Below are 20,891 nucleotides of genomic sequence, written 5' to 3'. Positions count from 1 at the left end.
TCTCTTCCCTTCTTATTCTAATGATTTCTTTGGTGTGTATAGATTATGTTCATAAAAATATTTCAAAAATGAAAAAGTAATCATGTGGCTTGGTAGTTTTAATATTTTCTTGGGTAATAACATTGGATTTATTTTTTCCCTAAGATTTGGTATCCTCTCTTTCTGATATCTTGAAAATATGTCTCTTGATGCACTCAATGAGACCTCTAATCACCAACAGTATGAATCTCCTCGGTTCAGACTTCATTTACTCAGTCTGCTTCTTCCACGTTTTATTATCATTCGTGACATTTCTCCTTCCTCCCAAAGCACCCTAGCGATTGCAATTTTAGCGTCTAAATGTCACTGATGAAAAGAATTTACTACATAGATATTCAGTTTCTCCTTCTCCCCCATTTTCCTACCACTCATACAATTCCATCTTCAAATGACACTGGGATAATCTGGATTAGTAAGTAATAGGACTCTGGCTAAGATTTCAGAAACATTGTTTTCTGCTACATGGCTTTCCACTGTTTTTATAAGGTGATATATAGTTCATAATTTTCCACCATTCTTTTCTCTTAGATTCTAAAACCAAGATTAAATTTTAAACTGGTGCTACTCTTAGGAGTTGCTTTCTACTTAGGAGAGAGCACCTTTTTGATGATTTAGGCGGATTCTAAGAATCTTTTGGTTCCCTTGATTGCAATGAATGATTAAGACCGGTTTCACATATTTACAAAATGGTAATAGTCTGTGTTGATGTCTATTCTGACAGAGAAATTCCCAGTCTCAAGGTCAAATATGTGATGTTAGTGTTATCTCAACTCCTAAAAGCGGTGTACCCAAAATAACACAATATCTCATGTCTAACTATATTTTTAAACTCATTTATACAGCAGACCATGGGAAAATACTCCATGGGCATGGGGAATTTGAGTTCCATGGTTTTGGTGAAACTGATTATATTTTAAGATAAGAAATGATTCATTACTGATGTGGGAGTCATTTCTGAATCAGGTATGTACTGTCAGGCCAGCTCCTTTGCATATATCCCTTCCCATCTTTTCTCTTCCATCATCAGAGTGCTTCCTCAATCATCTCCAACCCCTCTCAAATCTCCAACTTCTATGGTCAGTTGGTCTTTTCCCTTTAAAAATCTCCATAGACCCTACCTTCCCTTCAAGCCATGATTCTCCATCTCGCCTCCTTTTCTCAGCACTCTATTTTTCAAGTATAACTGTTCTTTTCAAAATTATCAATGATTCCATACTTGTTAAATCCGATGGTTTGGTTTTTTTTGATCCAAACTAACCCTCCATGTACTGTCTGCTCTATTGGACAATGTTACACTACTTTTCCTCTAGTTTGCCTGCTATCTGTCTGACCGTTCCTTCCCAGCTTCCTTTGCTGGCTCAGTATCTGCATCGATCCTCTTCATCGTGAGTGTTCTTTAAGAGGGACACTCTCTTCTCTACTTCTTCTATACTAGTGATTCTCAATCTGGGGTCCATGTCCCCATACCTCAAACGGTTTGTGGACAGATTTCAAAGCATCTATGAATTTTTAAAAAATATTTTGAAAACTGCATTTCATTATTATTAGTCTCCTTGGGAATTTAAAAACATTTTGGAAAATGGCATATAGGTTTCTTCAGACTACTACTTTCTCTTTCTATAACCTCAATAAATTCCTGTAGATTAAACTATTAGCCCTTTGCAGATAATTCCCAGATTTCTATCTAGTTACAGTCTCTTCGGTGAACTCCAGTCCTTCATGACCAAGTGCCTATTAGATAAGTCCAACTGGATATTTGGAAACATCTTAAACTGAACACGTCTAAAACTGAATTCTTTATCATTTCTTTTAAACCTTTCCCCTTCCAAATTTTCCTATTTATACTTAAGACATCACCATCCTTCTGTTATTCCAGGTTCTTAGCATTATCCTTGACTACTTGCTCTCTCTCAAAACCAACACATTCAATCAGTTGACCTATCTTGCCATTTCTGCTTTCATAACACCTGTCAGAGATTTCTGAATCTTTTCCACACACATGTGCGCCTGGGTGCATGTACACACATACAAACGTGTACACATAAACACACACACACACACACACACACACACACACACTCTCTCTCTCTCTCCCTCTCCCTCTCTCTCTCTCTCTCCTTAGTTCAGCCCCTCATCATCTCTTGTCAAGATTATTGCAAGTCTCCTGATTAATCATTATACCTCAAGTGTCTCATCACATTAGTTCAAAATAACCAAAAGGCACCAAAGTAATTTTCCTTAAAACTAAATTTGATCATGTGACTTTGCTAATTAACTAACTCAAGGGGCTTCCTATTATCTCCAGAACAAAATCTTAATTCATCTATTTAGCTTCAAAAGCTCTATGCAACCCAGCTCCAACTTACCTTTCTGGTCTCATTTAACATAATTCACCCTCCCACACTCTGAAAACAAGTCAAACTGGCCTCTCTGTTTTTCATTCGCAACACTCCATTTCTTGTCTCAGTGATTTTGCATTGGTCAGTTTTCCATAATTGAAACATACTCCTACCTTGCCCCTGCCTCATGCTTTTTCAAATTTTATTGGTATGTTTTGTTTTCACATTACAAACATTTAGAGATTATACTCTTTCTATGACAGGTCTTTTAAAATAAAATAAAAAATTAAGCAAAACTAACAACATAATGACATCCTCCGAATGTGCATACAACATTACATATCTGCAGCACCCTCTCCCCCTTTTTAAATTAAGAGAAATATATTTTCTCTCCCTCCTAGCTCCCCACCAAATTGAAAAAAAGAGAAAAGAAAAAAACAAATTCTTTATAAAAACGATTCATAGTAAAGAAAACAAATTCCCTCATTAGCCATATATAAAAATATCTGTCTCCTTCTGTACCCTAAGTTCATTACTTCTCAGAAGAGGCGGATGGCATTTTTTATCATTGGTCTTTTGGAATCATGGATGATGACTGATCATAATTCTTATATTTTTAAAAGCTTTTTTTGGTTTGTTTTTATGATGCTATTGTATGAATGGTTCTTCTGGTTGGACTACTCACTTCATTCTTTCTCAGTTTATAAAACTCTTCAAAATTGCTTTTATAATATTGTGGCTATAGTGTAAATTACTCTTCTGGATCTCCAACTTCACTTTGCATGAGTTCATATAAGTCTTTCTATGAGTCACTCTTTTATCTCTTTTGGGAGTGGGTATACCAGTGGTATAACTGAGTCAAAGAACATGTACTGTTTAGAATTTTTGGTGTGTAATTCCAAATTTTTTCAATAATGGCTGTATCCATTCATGGGTCCACCAATAGTGCATTAATGTGCCTTCCTCCCTACCTCCCCCTCCCCAAGCCTTCAACACTTATTTGAATTTCTCTAATTTGTCATTATTCGGAACATTTTTTTTCATATAGCTCTAAATGGCCTGGGTACCTCCTCTTGAGAACACCATGTTGATATCCTTGGGTCATTAATGAAATAGGGAACAACTATCATACATACATACATACATACATACACACACACACACACACACACACACACACATAAAAATCAGTTCCTTATATAGCTTGGAAATGAGACCTTTATGAGAGGAACTGGTTGCAAAGATTTGTTTCCCTAGTTAATTGTCTCCCTTTTAGTCTTAGCTTTATGGGGTTTGCTTGTGCAAAAACTTTTTAATTTTATGTAAACGAAATTTCCCATTTGATCTTTTGTGATCCTCTCTATCCCTTGCTTGGACATGAACCTTATTCTATCCATAGATCTAGCATGTAATTTTTCCCATGCTTTAAAAATTTGTTTTTGATGTGATCTTTTATATCTGGATTACTTGTCCATTTGCAGCTTATTTTGGGATAAGGTGTGAGGTGTTGGTCTAAAGTAATTTTACCTACACTGCTATATCATTTCCCCAGCACTTGTCAAATATTTTGACAAAGCATCAGAAACACTGGCTATAGCAATAAAACAAGAAAAAGAAACTGAGGAAATATGGTAAATAATAAACAAAACTATCACTTTTGTTGATGATAGGGTGGTATACTTCACCTTTCACAGCTCTGCTTGGCTCAGGCCTCTCTAGGATTAGTTCAACCTTTGAATCTTACCATCAAGCCATTGACTCAGCTTTGACATGCAGCAGTTTCTCAGCACCCTCTGCTGTCTCTTCCCTCTAAAGGGAGGGTAGAATAATAACCCTTGAAGCCTTCCTTTATGGAGGACTCAGAACTTTCTGGCTAAGGCTTCATTTTCCAGCAGAGGCTTGCTTGGTTTCATGCTTTCAGCTGGGTAGCCCCAAATGGAATCTACCCTTTTCAGCTTCCTTTTGTATAATGTTTTCCCTAGTTACATTACAAGGTCTTGAGGGCAGGGACTGTCTTTCTTTCTCTTATGTGTATCCACAGTATTTAGCACAATGCCTAGCACATAGTAGGAGCTTAATAAACATTTATTGACTGAATCTTAACAAGTCAATTAAAGTTAACTGAATTAATAAGCAAACTTACAGGATATAAAATTAATCCACACAAATCATTAGCACCAATAAAAACCTGACAGGAAGAGGCATAAAGACAAATTCCCTTTAAAATAACTAAAGAAGGGGGAAGCCAGGTGGCACAGTGGATAGAGCACTGGCTCTGGAGTCAGGCGTACCTGAGTTCAAATCCCGCCTCAGACACTTAACACTTCCTATCTGTGTGACCCTGGGCAAGTCACTTAACCCCAATTGCCTCACTAAAAAACAAAAAACACCCCTACAGAATATCTAAAATACTTGGGCACCTACTTACCACGATACACACATTATACAAATACAACTAGAAGCACTGTTTATGAAAATAAAGAGACAAAGTATTGGAAAAATACCGATTGCTCTTCCTTTAAGATGCAAAAGAGGTCCCAAGTTCTTCACTTAAGTACTCCACTAAATCCTACTCATATGCAGTTGACCCTGGTTTTTTATGAACTCTTGATAGGATTTATCATGGTGAAAAGGCTTCATAGGCTGTCTTGGCAATAGTAACAGTTTATTTTTTGAGGACCAGTCAAAGTACAGAAAGACTCATCACTAACAGGGCAGTTACTTAGTGATGAAGTCATTGGTAATGGCAATAAATAAAACGAAGTAAAATACCAAAACATCTTTAGCCCTATGTAAGAACCACTGTTTTTATACCTTCTATAAACTTTAACTTGGTTATTAATCTAAATGTTCAAGGATCAAGTACTGAGACTAAGTATTGGAGGAATGAATCCCATCAATGTTGATATTCTTATTATAAAAGAAACCAGAAGAACAAAGGTGCACTTCAATAGAAATATGACTCAGATACTCCTTGGAAAAGCAAATAAAGGATGTAGAGGAATTGGTTTTATTATATACCCCAAAATATCAAGATAAACCATTTCATGGGATACTTAGTCATCTAATATCACACTGTTCATGATATTTAGAAACAGATCATCATTAAAAATAATTCTGCTTTATTTATTTCTATTAAGAACTAAAAAGGGCACCTGACCTCCAATTTGATATTCAGCTATTTCACTGCAAAAGTGGGAAATAGGAAGATAGAGAGATTTGTAATGGAAAGGACGAGAGAGACAATAAAGAATGAGCAAGTCTGGACATGGTGAGCAGCAAATAACATAAGGTAAACTTGTTGTATATTAACAGACAGGAAAAGACTTGTTTTGATGCAGGAATCACCTGGCTAAGTACAGTAAAACCACATGCTTATTAGGGCAAAGGTCAGAATTAGTAAAAAATTGGAAGAAAAATGAGACAAAAAAAAAAAGCTTGTAATTCAAATAGCTGAAGATGAACTTAATGTTATTTGTTATGGTCTTATTCTCTTTCTCTTAGTTTCCCTCTTGGATACTTTTACCACATTGGATTACTTCATTCAGTTTGTTGTCTTCTGTTTATTCATATTTATTCTTGGATTAGGATTTGGGATTCAGCTCAGTCCCTCCAGTACTCTAGGATGAACTGGGTAGGTCAAACTTTTTGATCTAAAGACCACTACACCCTTAAAAACTACCAAGGATCTTGAAAAGAATTTGCTTACTGAGTTGTTCCTATAAACATTTACTATATCAGAAATAGAAACATCTTATTATTATGAGAAGTTTTAATCATGTGGATCCTGGGGAATGGTCATAGGTACCTTTAGACAGCTGTTGCAGACCATTTTTTTAGGCTTCCCTGGCACTGCTGCTCAAGTACTGAGTTGTCCTAATCTCTTGTGGCTCCCTGTGGTTCAAGGAGTGAACCACTAAGCACCATTTCCTTACGCACTGACCAACTGGACCTGGCTCCAGTTTGTGGCAAATAAAAATTATGAGTTCCCCTATAACTGTCCCAACTGTTAGGGAATTTAGCTGGGATTTATAACATGATTTTTACACAGGAATTAGAGGCTACTGCACCAGTTTGGGGGCATTAAGCATTTATTAAAGTATATTGTAAAGAGATAGAGCACATGGCTCAGAAACATAACTAGGATAGAGGGGTGAGAGAGAGAGAGAGCAAGAGAGGGAGAGAGAGTGAGAGCGAGCGAGTGCATCATGGGAGAGGGAAGAGAGTGCCAAGAGAGCGAGAGACCCCTCTGCAGGGTTTTTAACCTGTCTCAGGTACAGGTGGGTCACTCTACCTTGATCCAAGCTAATTTGACATGACTTAAGTTAAGGTTGTCTTAAGTTAGTTAACCTTCTTTAGCTAGTTAGGAAGGTCTTTCTACATTTCCTCTGAAATTCTCCTGACTCTGGGCTGGCCAAGCAAAACGTGTGTGTGTGTGTGTGTGTGTGTGTGTGTGTGTGTGTGTGTGTGTGTGTGTGTGTGTGTGTGTGAGAGAGAGAGAGAGAGAGAGAGAGAGAGAGAGAGAGAGAGAGAGAGAGAGAGACGGACCCAAACACCCTATCATTAACAATTTTCTCACAAGTTCTATGATTAACCGTGCTTCTAGTGGCTGGAGTGTGCTAGTTGGCTATAGGACCATTTGAGGAAGGCTGCACTGGCAGGTCTTCTTTAACTGGCTTTACTGGCTTCTAGCATATTTACAATAATTCTCTTTGGCTTCCTTTGTGCAACTCTTCTCTCTGCCTATACTGGTTTCTAGATATCTTTTTGTTCAATTTTGGACACAACGGAAGATCTTCTGTTTTTTTCCATTGTCTTTATCTTTGTTTTTTGGGGGTCCCTTAGCCTTTCACATCACCACTATAACTCTATTTTAGTAGGAATAGCACTTATTCAACTACTGTTCTATCTTGTTACTTAAAGGCTATATCTAGAAATTTAAAAGGACCTACTGAGTTTCTGTTTTATGCTGTACCCTGTGCTAAGCACTGGCAAGGACCTGAAAGATTCATAAAACTTGTACTCTCCAAAAGTTACAATATATCTAGAAAAAGAGTGATACATATGCAACAATAGTGTAAGGGAAGGCTAAGTTATGCTACATACTACAAATGCAAATGGAAATCCTGAGATGTCATGATTTAGTAAATATTTCACCAATATACAAATCAATGAATTACTGTATACTGTGTTGTCTTTCTCTAACAAAACTGTAAGTTCCCTAAAGGAAGAAGTATCTTACAAAATAAACCTTAATTTGCTAAATTGGTATCCCATCCTTCAACTGAAAAAATGTCACGACAGTCCTAAAACAAATCCTAAAGATATTCTAATAAGGCAAATGAAACAATATAATTTAAAGCAGAAGTTACAAACATTAAGTACCTCGTGTGAACCCTTTTATTGGCTTTACATTTTTAAAAAATACTAATTTAATTGATATAAATTATTCATAAATGTCATGGCCTCATTTGTGCTTCTCCCTTCATTATTCTAGATGATTATCCATTTTTGTCTTCACAAACTGGGTAGTTCTTATCCAGATCCTCCTATGAACCTTCTGCAGAAATCTATCAAAGGGGCTAGATATCTTCTTCTGAGTATATTATTATTATTATACTACAGTAACTTCTGAATTTTTCTGGATGCTAGTGTAACTATGGCTGCAAGGGTAATCCTGGACTGTCCATAATTTCTGATAGCACATACTCCTGAATACATATGAATATAATATAGTGGCTTGTTAACATAATAATATGAAATTATAACCAGAAAATCAGTTGTTATGACATCTGGTGGTGATATTTTATATCTCCCTAATACATAATTTGAAATTTTACCACTCAGTTGAAGGAATGACATTTGGTCTGTCCTTTCTGTGAATGAATCTCAGACAGATACCCACCTACCCACACCCCTAATAAAAATATGAAATTATATTTCAAATTCTTTTTTTTTATGGGGCAGTGAGGGTTAAGTGACTTGCCCAGGGTCACATAGCTAGTCAGTGTCAAGTGTCAGAGGCCAGATTTGAACTGAAGTCCTCCTGAATCCAGAGCCGATGCTTTATCCCCTATGCCACTTAGCTGCCTATGTTTCAAATTCCTGTTGAGACATAGGTACCCTTATATAGCTATAGATATATAATTACCAGAAACAGAGCACAACTGAATTTACCTAGAACTGTGAGAATGTTTTGACAAAAAAGAGCTTCAAAGTATTCCCTAAAATTTTAAGAATTACTATTTGCAGTAATCTAAAAAACTAGTAACAGAATGAAGATGAAATATAAACTCTGCCTCAATGCATATAATAAAGAGATTTCCCCTACAGATCAAAATACTTGTTTCATAAACAATATTAATTACAAATGACCTCTAGTGTAAACCTAAAAATTATTGAAAAGTGGCACACCTGGTTCTTCTTCCAATAACCTTCTTTTTGACACATTACATGCAGTTGGGGAAGATATACTTACAAAAGTGTCAGGAAGGTCTCTAAGATATATAAATATATAGGTGATCTTGAATTCACAAAATTTTCTCATAGGGTGAGCAACGTGACAACTGTGGGCAAGTTAAAATATTAATAACTTTAAAAAAAACCTATTCCTAAATCTGGTTCCAGAGGATTATAGGATTTCAGAGTTGGAAAGGGACCTTAACACTATTTAAAATTATATCCTCATTTTACAAATAAGGAAGATGAAGCATACATAATACATAATCTGTCCAAGGTCATGCAATAAGTAAAACTGAGCTCAAGCCTTCTGACTTTTAGAACCAGAGTTCTTATTAGACTATAATTAATGAATATAGACATACCAAAATCATTCAAACTACTCCTTAGATGCTGTAGAGATGCTCAGGTTGGCAAACATGTATCCTAAATATGTATAATGTCTTACGAAAAATTGAAGACTTTATAAGCTAGGGGGAGAAGGAAGATAACTTTGTTTTTTATCTTTAATAACACAGAACTCAATGATCTAGTCTCAAAGAGTCTTTTTTATCTCATCTCCTAATTTCAGAATTGAAAATGCATGTAAGGAGGCAGCTAGGTGGTGTAGTGGATACAACACCGGCTCTGGATTCAGGAGAACCAGAGTTCAAATCCGGCCCCAGACACTTGACACTTACTAGCTGTGTGACCCTGGGCAAGTCATTTAACCCTCATTGCTGGACAGGACAGGACAGGACAGGACAGGACAGGACAGGACAGGACAGGACAGGACAGGACAGGACAGGAAAGGAAAGGAAAGGAAAGGAAAGGAAAGGAAAGGAAAGGAAAGGAAAAGAAAGGAAAGGAAAGGAAAGGAAAGGAAAGGAAAGGAAAGGAAAGGAAAGGAAAGGAAAGGAAAGGAAAGGAAAGGAAAGGAAAGGAAAGGAAAGGAAAGGAAAGGAAAGGAAAGGAAAGGAAAGGAAAGGAAAGGAAAGGAAAGGAAAGGAAAGGAAAGGAAAGGAAAGGAAAGGAAGAGAAAGTGCATGTAAGTAGCAGCCTACTTACTTACAGTGTATGAGGTTTGGGAGTTAGTAAAAAAGAACCAGGTGATCAACAAAGCATTTTAACCTGTATCACACTCACTTGCTTTCTTCATCGAGCAGGTGGAGGAGTCCTGTTGGTTTCTTGCTAATGAGATTTATGCAGCCACTATTATCAATATAGTCTATATTGTGCCAGCTGATACCTTCAGTTCTATATTCCTCCTAGAAAAGCAAAATGATAAGAAAAAATTTAAATGTCTTGCATGAGCTGAAGATATTATACTGGAAGAATTAAGTATGTTAGGAAATCTTTAGCAAGTCTATGTACAAATCTAGATATGAACTGGCAGGAGCTCTACCAATGAAAACCTGTTTGATTGAGCAGTATTTAGAAATCTCTGTCAGGACAAACCTAACAGAACAGAGCTGACAAAATCTTAGTTGGAAGAGTTTTCAGGAAGAATCCTGACTAAGCTATAGTTGGGCTAGCTTTTTTGTCTTTTGCTTTTCTACATATGAAAATTCACAATGCAAAGTGAAAGGTGAAAGACCAACATACTGTTTTGTATTCATAAAAACTGTTGGGGCAGCTAGGTGGCGCAGTGGATAGAGCACTGGCCCTGGAGTCAGTTCAAATCTGGCCTCAGACACTTAACACTTACTAGCTGTGTGACCCTAGGCAAGTCACTTAACCCCAATTGCCTCACTAAAAAATAAATAAATAAATAAATGAAAAAATCCAAACATAAAAACTGTCAATTTAGCAATAAAGTAACCATCATCACTAGAGATGAAGGATGCAAGAAAGGTAAATAATTCAAATAAATCAGTGTTACAGCAAATAAAACAGCTTAGGTTTCAAGAAAAGAACAAACAAAAAGGATTCAAAAAGTAGAAAGGCATAACATAGGACTAGTACTAAGATTTAAGAGAATTCCCTTACTGGCCGAGTCCCAACAACTATTCAAAATCTCAATAAGCTAGGACGTGCCTTTTTTGAGTGCTGAGCATCTGAAAGTAAGTTTACATCTTCCTGTATGCAACTTGAAGTTATGGATAAAGTCACTAGATAGAAAAATTTTCAGAGGAACATAATGTGAAACTATTGTTGTTGTTTGTCTTTCATTCTCAAAGAGGAACATGACAGATGTCTTGACTTGCAATGGACTGGATTTAAGAAAGGAAGGGCTGTGCAGTCACTGGTCTCATTTTCTCCTCTGGAACCATCTGGGTATAGTGGCGGGATATATTATCAGGCCAACTGGAGATAGCCTTGGATATTTAAAGTAATTGGAGTTAAGTGACTTGCCCAGGATCACATAGCTAGTGAGTGTCTGAGGTCACATTTGAATTTAGATCCTCCCAACTTCAGGGCCAGTGCTCTATCCACTGTGCCACCTAGCCACCCCAATGTGAAACTAATGTTTAAATTGGAAGTCTGAAGCTTATAAATTCTGGTCTTAATATGCCCCCCCCACCCCCGGGCAATTAACAAGGATTTATTTTCTCTTGCTATGTACATACTGTACTTCTTTCTGCTACCTTGGATAATGTCTCCCATGTCCTCCTTCAATAACAAAACTCTCTATTCTGAACTGCCTGTACCCTACTGACAACAGGAATCTCCAGGTGATCACATGAAATTCCTACTTTCTTCAAACTTGTTATCCCTTGTACCTCCTTAGTATTTGTTTACAATTACTATCTCTAAGTCTCTTTCTCCCTGTCTTGCTTCCACTATGTCCTTTATCAGCTAATTTTATTGTCAATCAATTTGTTATTCGGTTGTTTCATTTGTGTCTGACTCTTCATGACCCCATTTAGGGTTTTCTTGGCAAAGATACTAGAGTGGCATGTCACTTCTTTCTCTAGCTCATTTTACAGATGAGGAAACTGAGACAAACAGGGTTAACTGACTTGCCCAGGATCATAGCACATGTCTGAGGCCACATCTGAATTCAGGGAGATAAGTCTTCCTGGCTCCAGGTTAGGTGCTCTATCCACTGCACCACCCACCTGCCCCCAAATGACCATTTAATAATTAGTGACTATATGCCAGGCACTACTAAGTGTTGGCTGAGTTTGTGAGCAAACTATTCTACATTTTTCAACTCTTCCCTCCCTCTCTCCACATTCACAGGGATAGGAGGAAGGGTAAATATACTCCTTTGGTCCATGACCTCCTACTCTCTTAGGCATTAGTTGGGCCAAGGAATTTCCCATCTCTAAACAAGACAAAAAATCATGTCTTATCTAGCACCAAATCCCCAGAGACAACAGCCAGCGTATGGTTCCCATTTCCCTTCAGAGAACAACTTTCTTCACCTATAAGAACATCCATCAGTGGAACTTCCTTCCAACAGCACACCATCTCCATCTTTTTTCCTTCTCCTATCCTTCTCATCTATTCATCTGCAAGTTCTTATCTTTCTGAGAAACTACAGGGAACACCTTCCCATCCTTGCTAGCCCTCTATTTAATCAAGACACATCACATATTCCTATATACTTGCCTGTCCCCTTACATGCACCTTCTCATTTTGTAACAGTCTCAGTTTTCTTCCTTTAGAGAATTTTTGGTAATTTCAGTTTCTGCCCCTTATTTTCCCCACTGATAATCCTCTAATCCTTTCCTCTGTCGTTATCATTTCCCTTGGGGGCTGGAGTTTGGATCATCTTAGCCTCCTTTCACACAGGCAATTTACAGTTCACTAGCTATGTCTGTCTCAAGTGACTTGGGCCCGCCCGCCGCCGCCGCCCTCCCCCCCCCCCCCAAAAAAAATTGGCTGCAGCTGGATACTGACTTTAATGGAATGATATGCAGCCTTATACAACACTACCTTCCACGCTCATACTCTGCATGATGTCCTATCCCATACCCATAGTAATTCCGTTCCCTGGCCTGGCAGTTCAGAATGCTGCCATGCTGGTGCTATTGCAGGCTAAGATAATTTCTGTCGTTCGGACCTAGGAGGAACTGGGAAGAGGCTGTGGAGTAGGGAGAGGTGGTGCTGATAGGTCTGAGCTCTCTTTCAAGCCCAGACCTATGTCTTGGGCCTTTCCCTCTGCTCCTTCTCTTTTCTTTAGAGATCTTTTAGAACATGAATGTTGCTGCAGCATTGGCCATTAAGGCCTCAACAAATTTCTGTAGTTTGTAGCTTGAATCTCAACAATTAGAAGAAGAAGGGAGACCAGGGAATGAGGTCTGTTTTACTGAAAACATGTAGATCAAGTTGACTACAGCAGCTTCACCACTGATACCATGGTGGGAGAGAGAAGGGGTAATGAGTGATCCCAAGGTAGGCATTAGTTCATGAAGTGTTGTTTTAAACCTTCTTTTGGGTGCTTGGTGTCCCAGGACTATGCTACAGCTAAGGTTTCTTTGACATTCCTATTTTTGTGACCTCTGAAAGGTGGTAAGGATCAGAAAAAAAAAGTCTGGCCTTCCAGCTTTTTGGTCACATGACCCCAAAGTCCTACAGCAAAAGAAGACTGACTATGCCTAGAGACAGCACACTCCATAGTTTAGATAGCTATAATTATTAGATTTTTCTCTCTTACATTAAGCCTAGATTTGACTCAAAACTCCATCACTCCATTTCCCTTGTGACATATTCCATCCCCTTTTCCTTAAAAAAAATTTGTTTTCATCCCCTCTTTTCCAACAGATTGCCCCCTCTGTCATTCCCACTCCATCATTTATTTTCTTCTCTCTCTCTCTTCTTCCTGGGGCAATTGGGGTTAAGTGACTTGCCCAGGGTCACACAGCTAGTAAGTGTCAAGTGTCTGAGGCTGAATTTGAACTCAGGTCCTCCTGAATCCAGGGCCAGTGCTCTATCCACTGGGCCACCTAGCTGCCCCTCCATCATTAATTTTCAATCTCTTCCTGTCTACTAGGTCCTTTCCTACTACCTACAAATATGCCTATGTCTCCTCTTTAAAAAAAAAAAAATTCCCCACTCAATCCATCCATTCCCACTGATTATCATCCTATATCTCCACTGTCTATTGTGGCTAAATTCCTTGAAAAGGCCACCTACAATAGGTTTCCCCTCCTCTCTTCTCCCTCTCTTCTTAATCCCTTTATATCTGGCTTCCGACCCTCATCATTTCAATCAAAACTGTTCTCTCCAAAATCACCAATGATTTCTTAATTTCCAAATCCAATGGCCTTTTCTCAATCTCTGCAGTCTCTGCCATTGTTAATCAACCTCTCCTCCTTGATACTTTTCTCTCTCTAGGTTTTTGAGATACCTTGCTCTCCTGGTTCTGCTACTGATTGCTCCTTCTTAGTCTCCTTTGCTGGATCATCTTCCAAATCAAGCCCTCTAACTGTAGGTGTCCCTCAGGATTTTGTCCTGGGCTACCTTCTCCTCTTCTCCCTCTATACTATTTTACATGGTGATCAAATCAACTCCCATGGATTTAATTACCATCTCTAGCCTCGTGATTTTCAGATCTACCTATCCTGCCCCAGTCTCCAACTGCCTTTCAGACATCTCAAATTGGAAGTCCAGTACACATCTTAAACTCAACAAAACCAAAACCAAACACATTATCTTTACCCCTAAACCTTTCCTGCTCCTACCTTCTATATTACTATAGAGGGTAGCACCATTTACCCAGTCCCTCAGGCTGACAACCTAGGAATCATTCTGGACTCCTCCCCATCTCTCCACTCCCATATCAAAGCTGTTGTTAAGGTCTGTCAATTTTAACTTTGCAACATCTCTCCAACACACCCCCTTCTCTCCTCTGACCGCCCTGGTCCAGGCTCTCATTATGTCACACCTGGATTATTGCAATAGCTTACTGGTGGGTGATCCTGCCTCAAGTTTCTCCTCACTCCAATCTGTCCTTCACTCAGCTATCAAAGTGATTTTCCTAAAGCCCAGGTCTGATCCCCTCATTCCTTTACTCAATAAACTCTAACGGCTCCCTAGTGCTTTCAGGATCAAATACAAAATCCTCTGTTTGGCATTCAAAGCCCTTCATAAACTAATCTCTTCTACCCATGTCTCCAGTTTTCTTATACCTTATTCCTCACTGTGTACTCTGATCCAGTGCTACCAGCCTCCTGGCTGTTCCACAAAAAAAAAAGACATCTCTCAGATCGGGGAATTTTCTCTGAGGATGCCCCAAGCCTGGAATGCTTTCCCTTCTCATCTCTACTTTACTGGGTTCCTTTATGTCCTAACTAAAATTGAATCTTCTACAGTAAACCTTTCCCAATCCCTCAATTTTAATGCCTTCCCTCTTTTAGTTTATTTACTATTTATCATATGCATGCATGTATATACCTTGTTTGTACATGTTTGTTTGCTTGTTGTCTCCCCCCAATTAATTGTGAGCTCTTTGAGGACAGGGACTGTATTTTGCCTCTTTTTGTATTCCCAACACTTAGCACAGAGTGCCTACTACTTTAAAATGTTTAATGACTGACTATATAATTTCAGATCTCATCACACAACTATTCTACTATTGAGATCTCCAATTTGCAAATTCAGCTTACTGATCATACCTTTCTCTTTATTTTATTTTATTTTTGCAGGGCAATGAGGGTTAAGTGACTTGCCCAGCGTCACACAGCTAGTAAAGTGTCAAGTGTCTGAGGCCGGATTTGAACTCAGGTCCTTCTGAATCCAGGGCCGGTGTTTTATCCACTGCACCACCTAGCTGCCCCTTTCTCTTTATTTTTATCTCTGACCTATTAAAAATTAATTTTAATTTCCATCATAACCTCGAGTCCTATTTCTCCCATGTGTCTTGATGAAGTACCTTCACTGGGCTTTACTTGCCTCCCTACATGGCATAAACCACATATTTGGTTATTTCAGTGAGGGAAGGAAGGAACTTAGTGACGAAGTTCCTATAAATACAAATTACTTTACTTATATTTAGTTAAAACTAATTTCCAATTTTGAATTATTCCAAGTTTGAGTTATTCCCACCACCCATTTTTCCACTTTCTCTATTCCTGTTTCCAAAGCTGCTGATCAGGCTCCACTATATATTTATGCTATCCAACTGTTTGATGAGCTTTTCATTCATCCATCTGACCACCTTTCATACTTTCTACAGTACCTGTTCAAAAACATTTCCTTATTTTTCAAGTTCCCAATCTTATCCCTTATATTTTCACAGCTGTAAAAGACTTCAAATGTCAGCTAAGCTACAGACTGTGCATAAGGTAGTACTGAAGTAGATAGAGATCTTTCAATATAGGAGATTTAACCCTAATTATCAAGTAAAGTTACAACTACCACCTGTGTTAATCAAATGTGCTTGTATTTTTATTAAAATACAATTTGACATTAAAGAAAATAAATCACTAGAATAAAATTAAAATTCTTCCTATAACACCCACAATAACTGGTCCATCAACCTTGAACAATCGTAGTGAGAGGGAACCCACTTTCTAACTTGGATAATTGTAAGTTTCTCCTTATGTTGACCAAGTACAGAAAGTTTTCACTTTATGTAAGTAGACCATTCTGCAGACTTCTACATAAAGCGATTTTTACACAATGTAAATTAGTCTGTGGACCTGGGAAGGGTGTCATGTGCCAATGGATAGAGGGAGCCAACATGGTTCAAGGAAAGGGAAGTGAGAGCAGCAGGAGGAACACAAGGGGGCTGGGTCCAGTCACATGGGAGCCTGGCAAGAACTGAAAGGAAGAACACACAGGAGAAGACAGGTAATACAAGGGCCAGGGCCAGGGCCAGGGCCAGGGCCAGACATGCAGTACCCAAGCATGGATGGATGGAAGACAGACATGTGGAGACCAGGAAAGTGTGCAGGTGGACAGAACAGAGCAAAGGATTGCTCTCTTGGTGCCAGAGTTCTCAAGTTCAGTTCCCATTACAGAGGTGGTGGCAGTCTCTCTGTGTTTTTCTGCTTTCACTTGGAGGTTCCCCCCCACCTGTGGTGGGAGGGTGTAGGGGTGGAAGGCCACCAAGTGCAGAGAGAGCACAGTAATTTACGGTAAAATTAAGATATGTATTTTTTTGGATACACATTTCTTGCAGAGTTCTTTACATAAAGTTGAATTTGTATAATTCAAGTTTACATAAAGTGAGAGCTGTCTGTATCTGTCCCTGCATAATACTTTAAAGTTTGCTAAGTACTTGACATAAACATCTCATTTGATCTTTATAATAGCCACATGAAACATGCAGCTACAAATGTTATCCTCATTTGACAGATGAGGAAAATATGACTCAGAGAGGTTAAGTCAGTCACAAAGAATTGGAAGTGAAATTCAAATTCAAGTCTGTCCTGATTTAGCACTTTTTATTAGGTCAGGACCTCTAAAACCAATCTACATTTATATAGTACTTTAAAGTCTACAAAGTCCATTTATGTACTCATTTGATTCTTATTATGATCTTTTGAGGTAACAATGATCTCAATCAATACCAGCTATCCTATTTTATGCAGGTCAGAGATAATAATATTAATAACAACAGCTAATTTATTTAGTGCTTTTAAGATTTCAAGAAGCAGCCAAAGATCAGAGAGGCTAAGGGACATGGCCATGACACAGAGCTCCTGTCTGAAGTAGGACTGATGCCCAGATCTTTGCTATTTCTATATCCACAGCTCTTTCCATTATACTTTTCTCTGTCATTTCTAAAATGTGACACCCAGCAATGAATATTCTCTCAGTGTCAGGAACACACAAAACATTTAACAAATGTTTATATACAGACTAACCCCACATACCCAATCAGCTGCCAAATGTTACCATTTCTACCAATATCTCTGGCATCTAATTCTACTCACAAAGATACAATCTTCACTAAAGATTTTGTCATCTTCCTCCCAGACCATTAGACCAGCTTCCTAATTTGTCTTCCTGCCTTAAGTATTCACTGTAATCTATCCTCTACACACATGTCAAAGTAATTTGTCATAAGCTCATCTCAAACTACCGTCATCTTCAACTCAACAAACAATGGCTCCCTATGGCTTCTACAATCAAATATAAACTACTACATTTGATTCTTACAAACCTTAATCCTAATCAATTCCCCTTCTTGTATCATAGTTAGTCCAACTGGCCTTCTTTTTCTCCCTCAAACACTGTATTGTATTTCCACTCTGTGCCTTTGCATCCCTGGAATGTACTGCCTGCTCACTTCCATTTAATATATTTAAATATTATGTTTAAATCTTATTTTTCAGAAACCGAAATATTATTCTACATATGTAAAAATGGCATGATCTATAATCAGGAGCTACTCATTATTATTAACAGCTTATATTTATGATACTTTAGAGTTAACACTTTATATACATTATGCCATTTAAGCCTCACAGCAAACCTATGAAGCAAGTACTACAAGTATTATAAAACTTCTTTTTTCAGATGAGGAATGTAAGCTTCATAGTTTAAGCTAATCTCCATGCTTGAAATTACACATCTAGTAAGTGGAAGAACTAAAGCTCAAGTCCAGTGTTCTTTCCATAATATTGCAGAACCTCTCATACTATTCTACCTTACTAATTCTGTGTGTGTGTGTGGAAGGGGGGAGAGGGGTTAAGGGAAAGACAAATTAATTCTGATCCAAGATACATGTAATTACTCCACTAAATCCCCTTTGGACCAGTATCTTACATTTGGGTTTGGTTTTGTTTTGGTAAGGCAACTGGTGTTAAGTGACTTTCCCAGGATCACACAGCCAGTAAGTGTTAAGTGTCTGAGGCCAGATTTGAACTCAGGTACTCCTGACTCCAGGGCCAGTGCTCTATCCACTGCACCATCTGGCTGCCCCAGTATCTTACATCTGTAAGTCAACTGTTCCAAATCTGAAGTACAATCCAGCTAAAGAATCAAAATAATAATTAAGATTTACGCTGTATTTTAATTTATAGAACACTTTGCTTACAGTAACTCTGTGAAGATACAATTATTTCTTCCATTTCACAAATGAAGAAAAACTATGCTCAGAGAGATGAAGTAATTCTCCTGTGGTCACATAACTAGTACGTGTGAGAGCCAGGATTCGAGTCCAGATCTTGTTTCTAAGCTGCTTTCAAAGCTAAACTGAGCATATGGATATCAGTTCTGTGACCATGGCCTCATCTGCACTATCCTAATGAGCTAATTCAGCTACAGACTGTGCATAAGGTAGTACTGAAGTAGATAGAGATCTTTCAATATAGGATATTTAACCCTAATTATCTAGTAAAGTTAAAACTACCACCTGTGTTAACCAAATGTGCTTGTATTTTAATTAAAATACAACTTGACATTAAAGAAAATAAATCACTAGAATATAATTAAAATTATATATCAATAGATACTAAACAGACTTTTGAGAGAATCTAATATACATTTCTATTAAAACTTTAAGGTATCTTAGGAATAAATGAACCTTTCCTTAATATGTATCAACAGGTATTATTTTCCCCTTTATCCACCATTTTCTGAAGTTAAGTTGAAATTTCTTGTAAGTCACCTCAACGATTACTGAAAAGTCATAAGACTACTTCCCTCTCCCTCCTGACATCAATGTCTCTCAATCTCCTCCACCAATTAGAAACCAGGTGATTCAATCACTACATCATTTTTTTCACTCCCTTTAACTGTATATTAACTATAGAAACCAAGGTTTGAGATCTTTGTGCTGAGAGCCTTGTGCCAGATTTGTTTTGAAATCACAGGACTTGCTAAAGAAATCATTGTCTGGATGAGTCTCAGAATTCTTATTTCTCCATAGCAACATATAGCAAAAATACCGATGTAAAATAAGCAAATGCTATATGTAATGGACAAAAGTTATAAGTCTTTCTAGTAAGATTAGAGTTTTAAAACAAAGATATTCATTACCACTTAGAAATATCAATAAGATATAGAAACTGAGGGGAAAAGCACAGGCAAAAAGGTAAGAAAATTATCATTTTTGCATATAAGATGATATTCTTGAGAATCAGTCACTAAAATTAATTTAGATAAAAAATTCATCAAAATTGCAAGGTATAAGAAAAATACCAGGGGCAGCTAGGTGGTGCAGTGGATAGAGCACCAGCCCTGGATTCAGGAGGACCTGAGTTCAAATCCAGCCTCAGACACTTAACAATTACTAGCTGTGTGACCTTGGGCAAGTCACTTAACCCCAACTGCCTCACCAAAAAACAAAAATAAAAACAAAAGAAAAATACCCACAAATCCTCAGAATTACTATATATAAAACCTACAAAACTCAACGATAACTAGAAAGACAAGTTACATTAAATCTAACTACAAAATGTATCAACTATATGACAGTATATCTACCAAGATTTACCTGGGGATTAAACATTTTGTAGAAATAAAGACAGACATAAATAACTGGAGGAACACTGATGGGTAGGCAGGTTAGGCCAACATAATAAAAATGGCAATATTACCTAAATGAATTTACTTGTTCGATACTATACACAAAAAACTCCCAAAAGAACATTTTATAGTTAGAAAAATAATAAAATTCATATAGAAAAACAGGTAAAAAAAAAGTGAGAAGGAAGGGTGTCTAACAGTACCATATCTTAAACTGTACTACAAAGCACTCATCATTAACATGATTTGGTACTGCTTAAAACAAGATCAAGAGAGCTTGATCAGATTAGAGACACAATATACACCAGAAAACAAATTCAGCTGTACAGTGTTTGATAAAAAGTCCAGTGGTATGCGGGAAGGACTTGCTAGTTGACAAAATTGTTAGAAAAGTAGACACAACAGTCTGGGAGGGGGCAGCTAGCTGGTGTAGTGGATAAAGCACCGGCCCTGGAGTCTGGAGGACATGAGTTCAAATCCAGACTCAGACACTTGACAATTACTAGTTTTGTGACCCTGGGCAAGTCACTTAATCCCCATTGCCCCGCAAAAAAAAAAAAAAGAAAGAAAGAAAGAAAGAAAGAAAGAAAGAAAGAAACAACAGTCTGGGAGAAGTGAGGCTTATTAGATCAACATCTCACATCACACACCAAGAAAAGCTCCAAATGGATAAATGACCTAGATATAAAAGGTTATATGGTAAAC

At 37.7% G+C, this 20,891-nt stretch overlaps 1 protein-coding gene across 1 annotated transcript in view; it reads right to left on the bottom strand.

Moving 5' to 3' along the window:
• Window positions 1–20,891, bottom strand: part of MYO9A (myosin IXA) — a 302,278-nt gene that overhangs the window by 115,742 nt on the left and 165,645 nt on the right. The window contains exon 12 of the mRNA XM_043982938.1: window positions 9,963–10,084. Coding sequence (XP_043838873.1) covers window positions 9,963–10,084 — 122 coding nt within the window. The remainder of the gene's footprint in view (window positions 1–9,962; window positions 10,085–20,891) is intronic.

Source organism: Dromiciops gliroides, chromosome 2 (assembly GCF_019393635.1).
Source record: "Dromiciops gliroides isolate mDroGli1 chromosome 2, mDroGli1.pri, whole genome shotgun sequence".
Classification (NCBI taxonomy): Eukaryota; Metazoa; Chordata; class Mammalia; order Microbiotheria; family Microbiotheriidae; genus Dromiciops; species Dromiciops gliroides.
The sequence above is the reverse complement of the archived record's forward strand: the minus strand, read 5'-3'. Positions and strand labels throughout refer to the sequence as shown.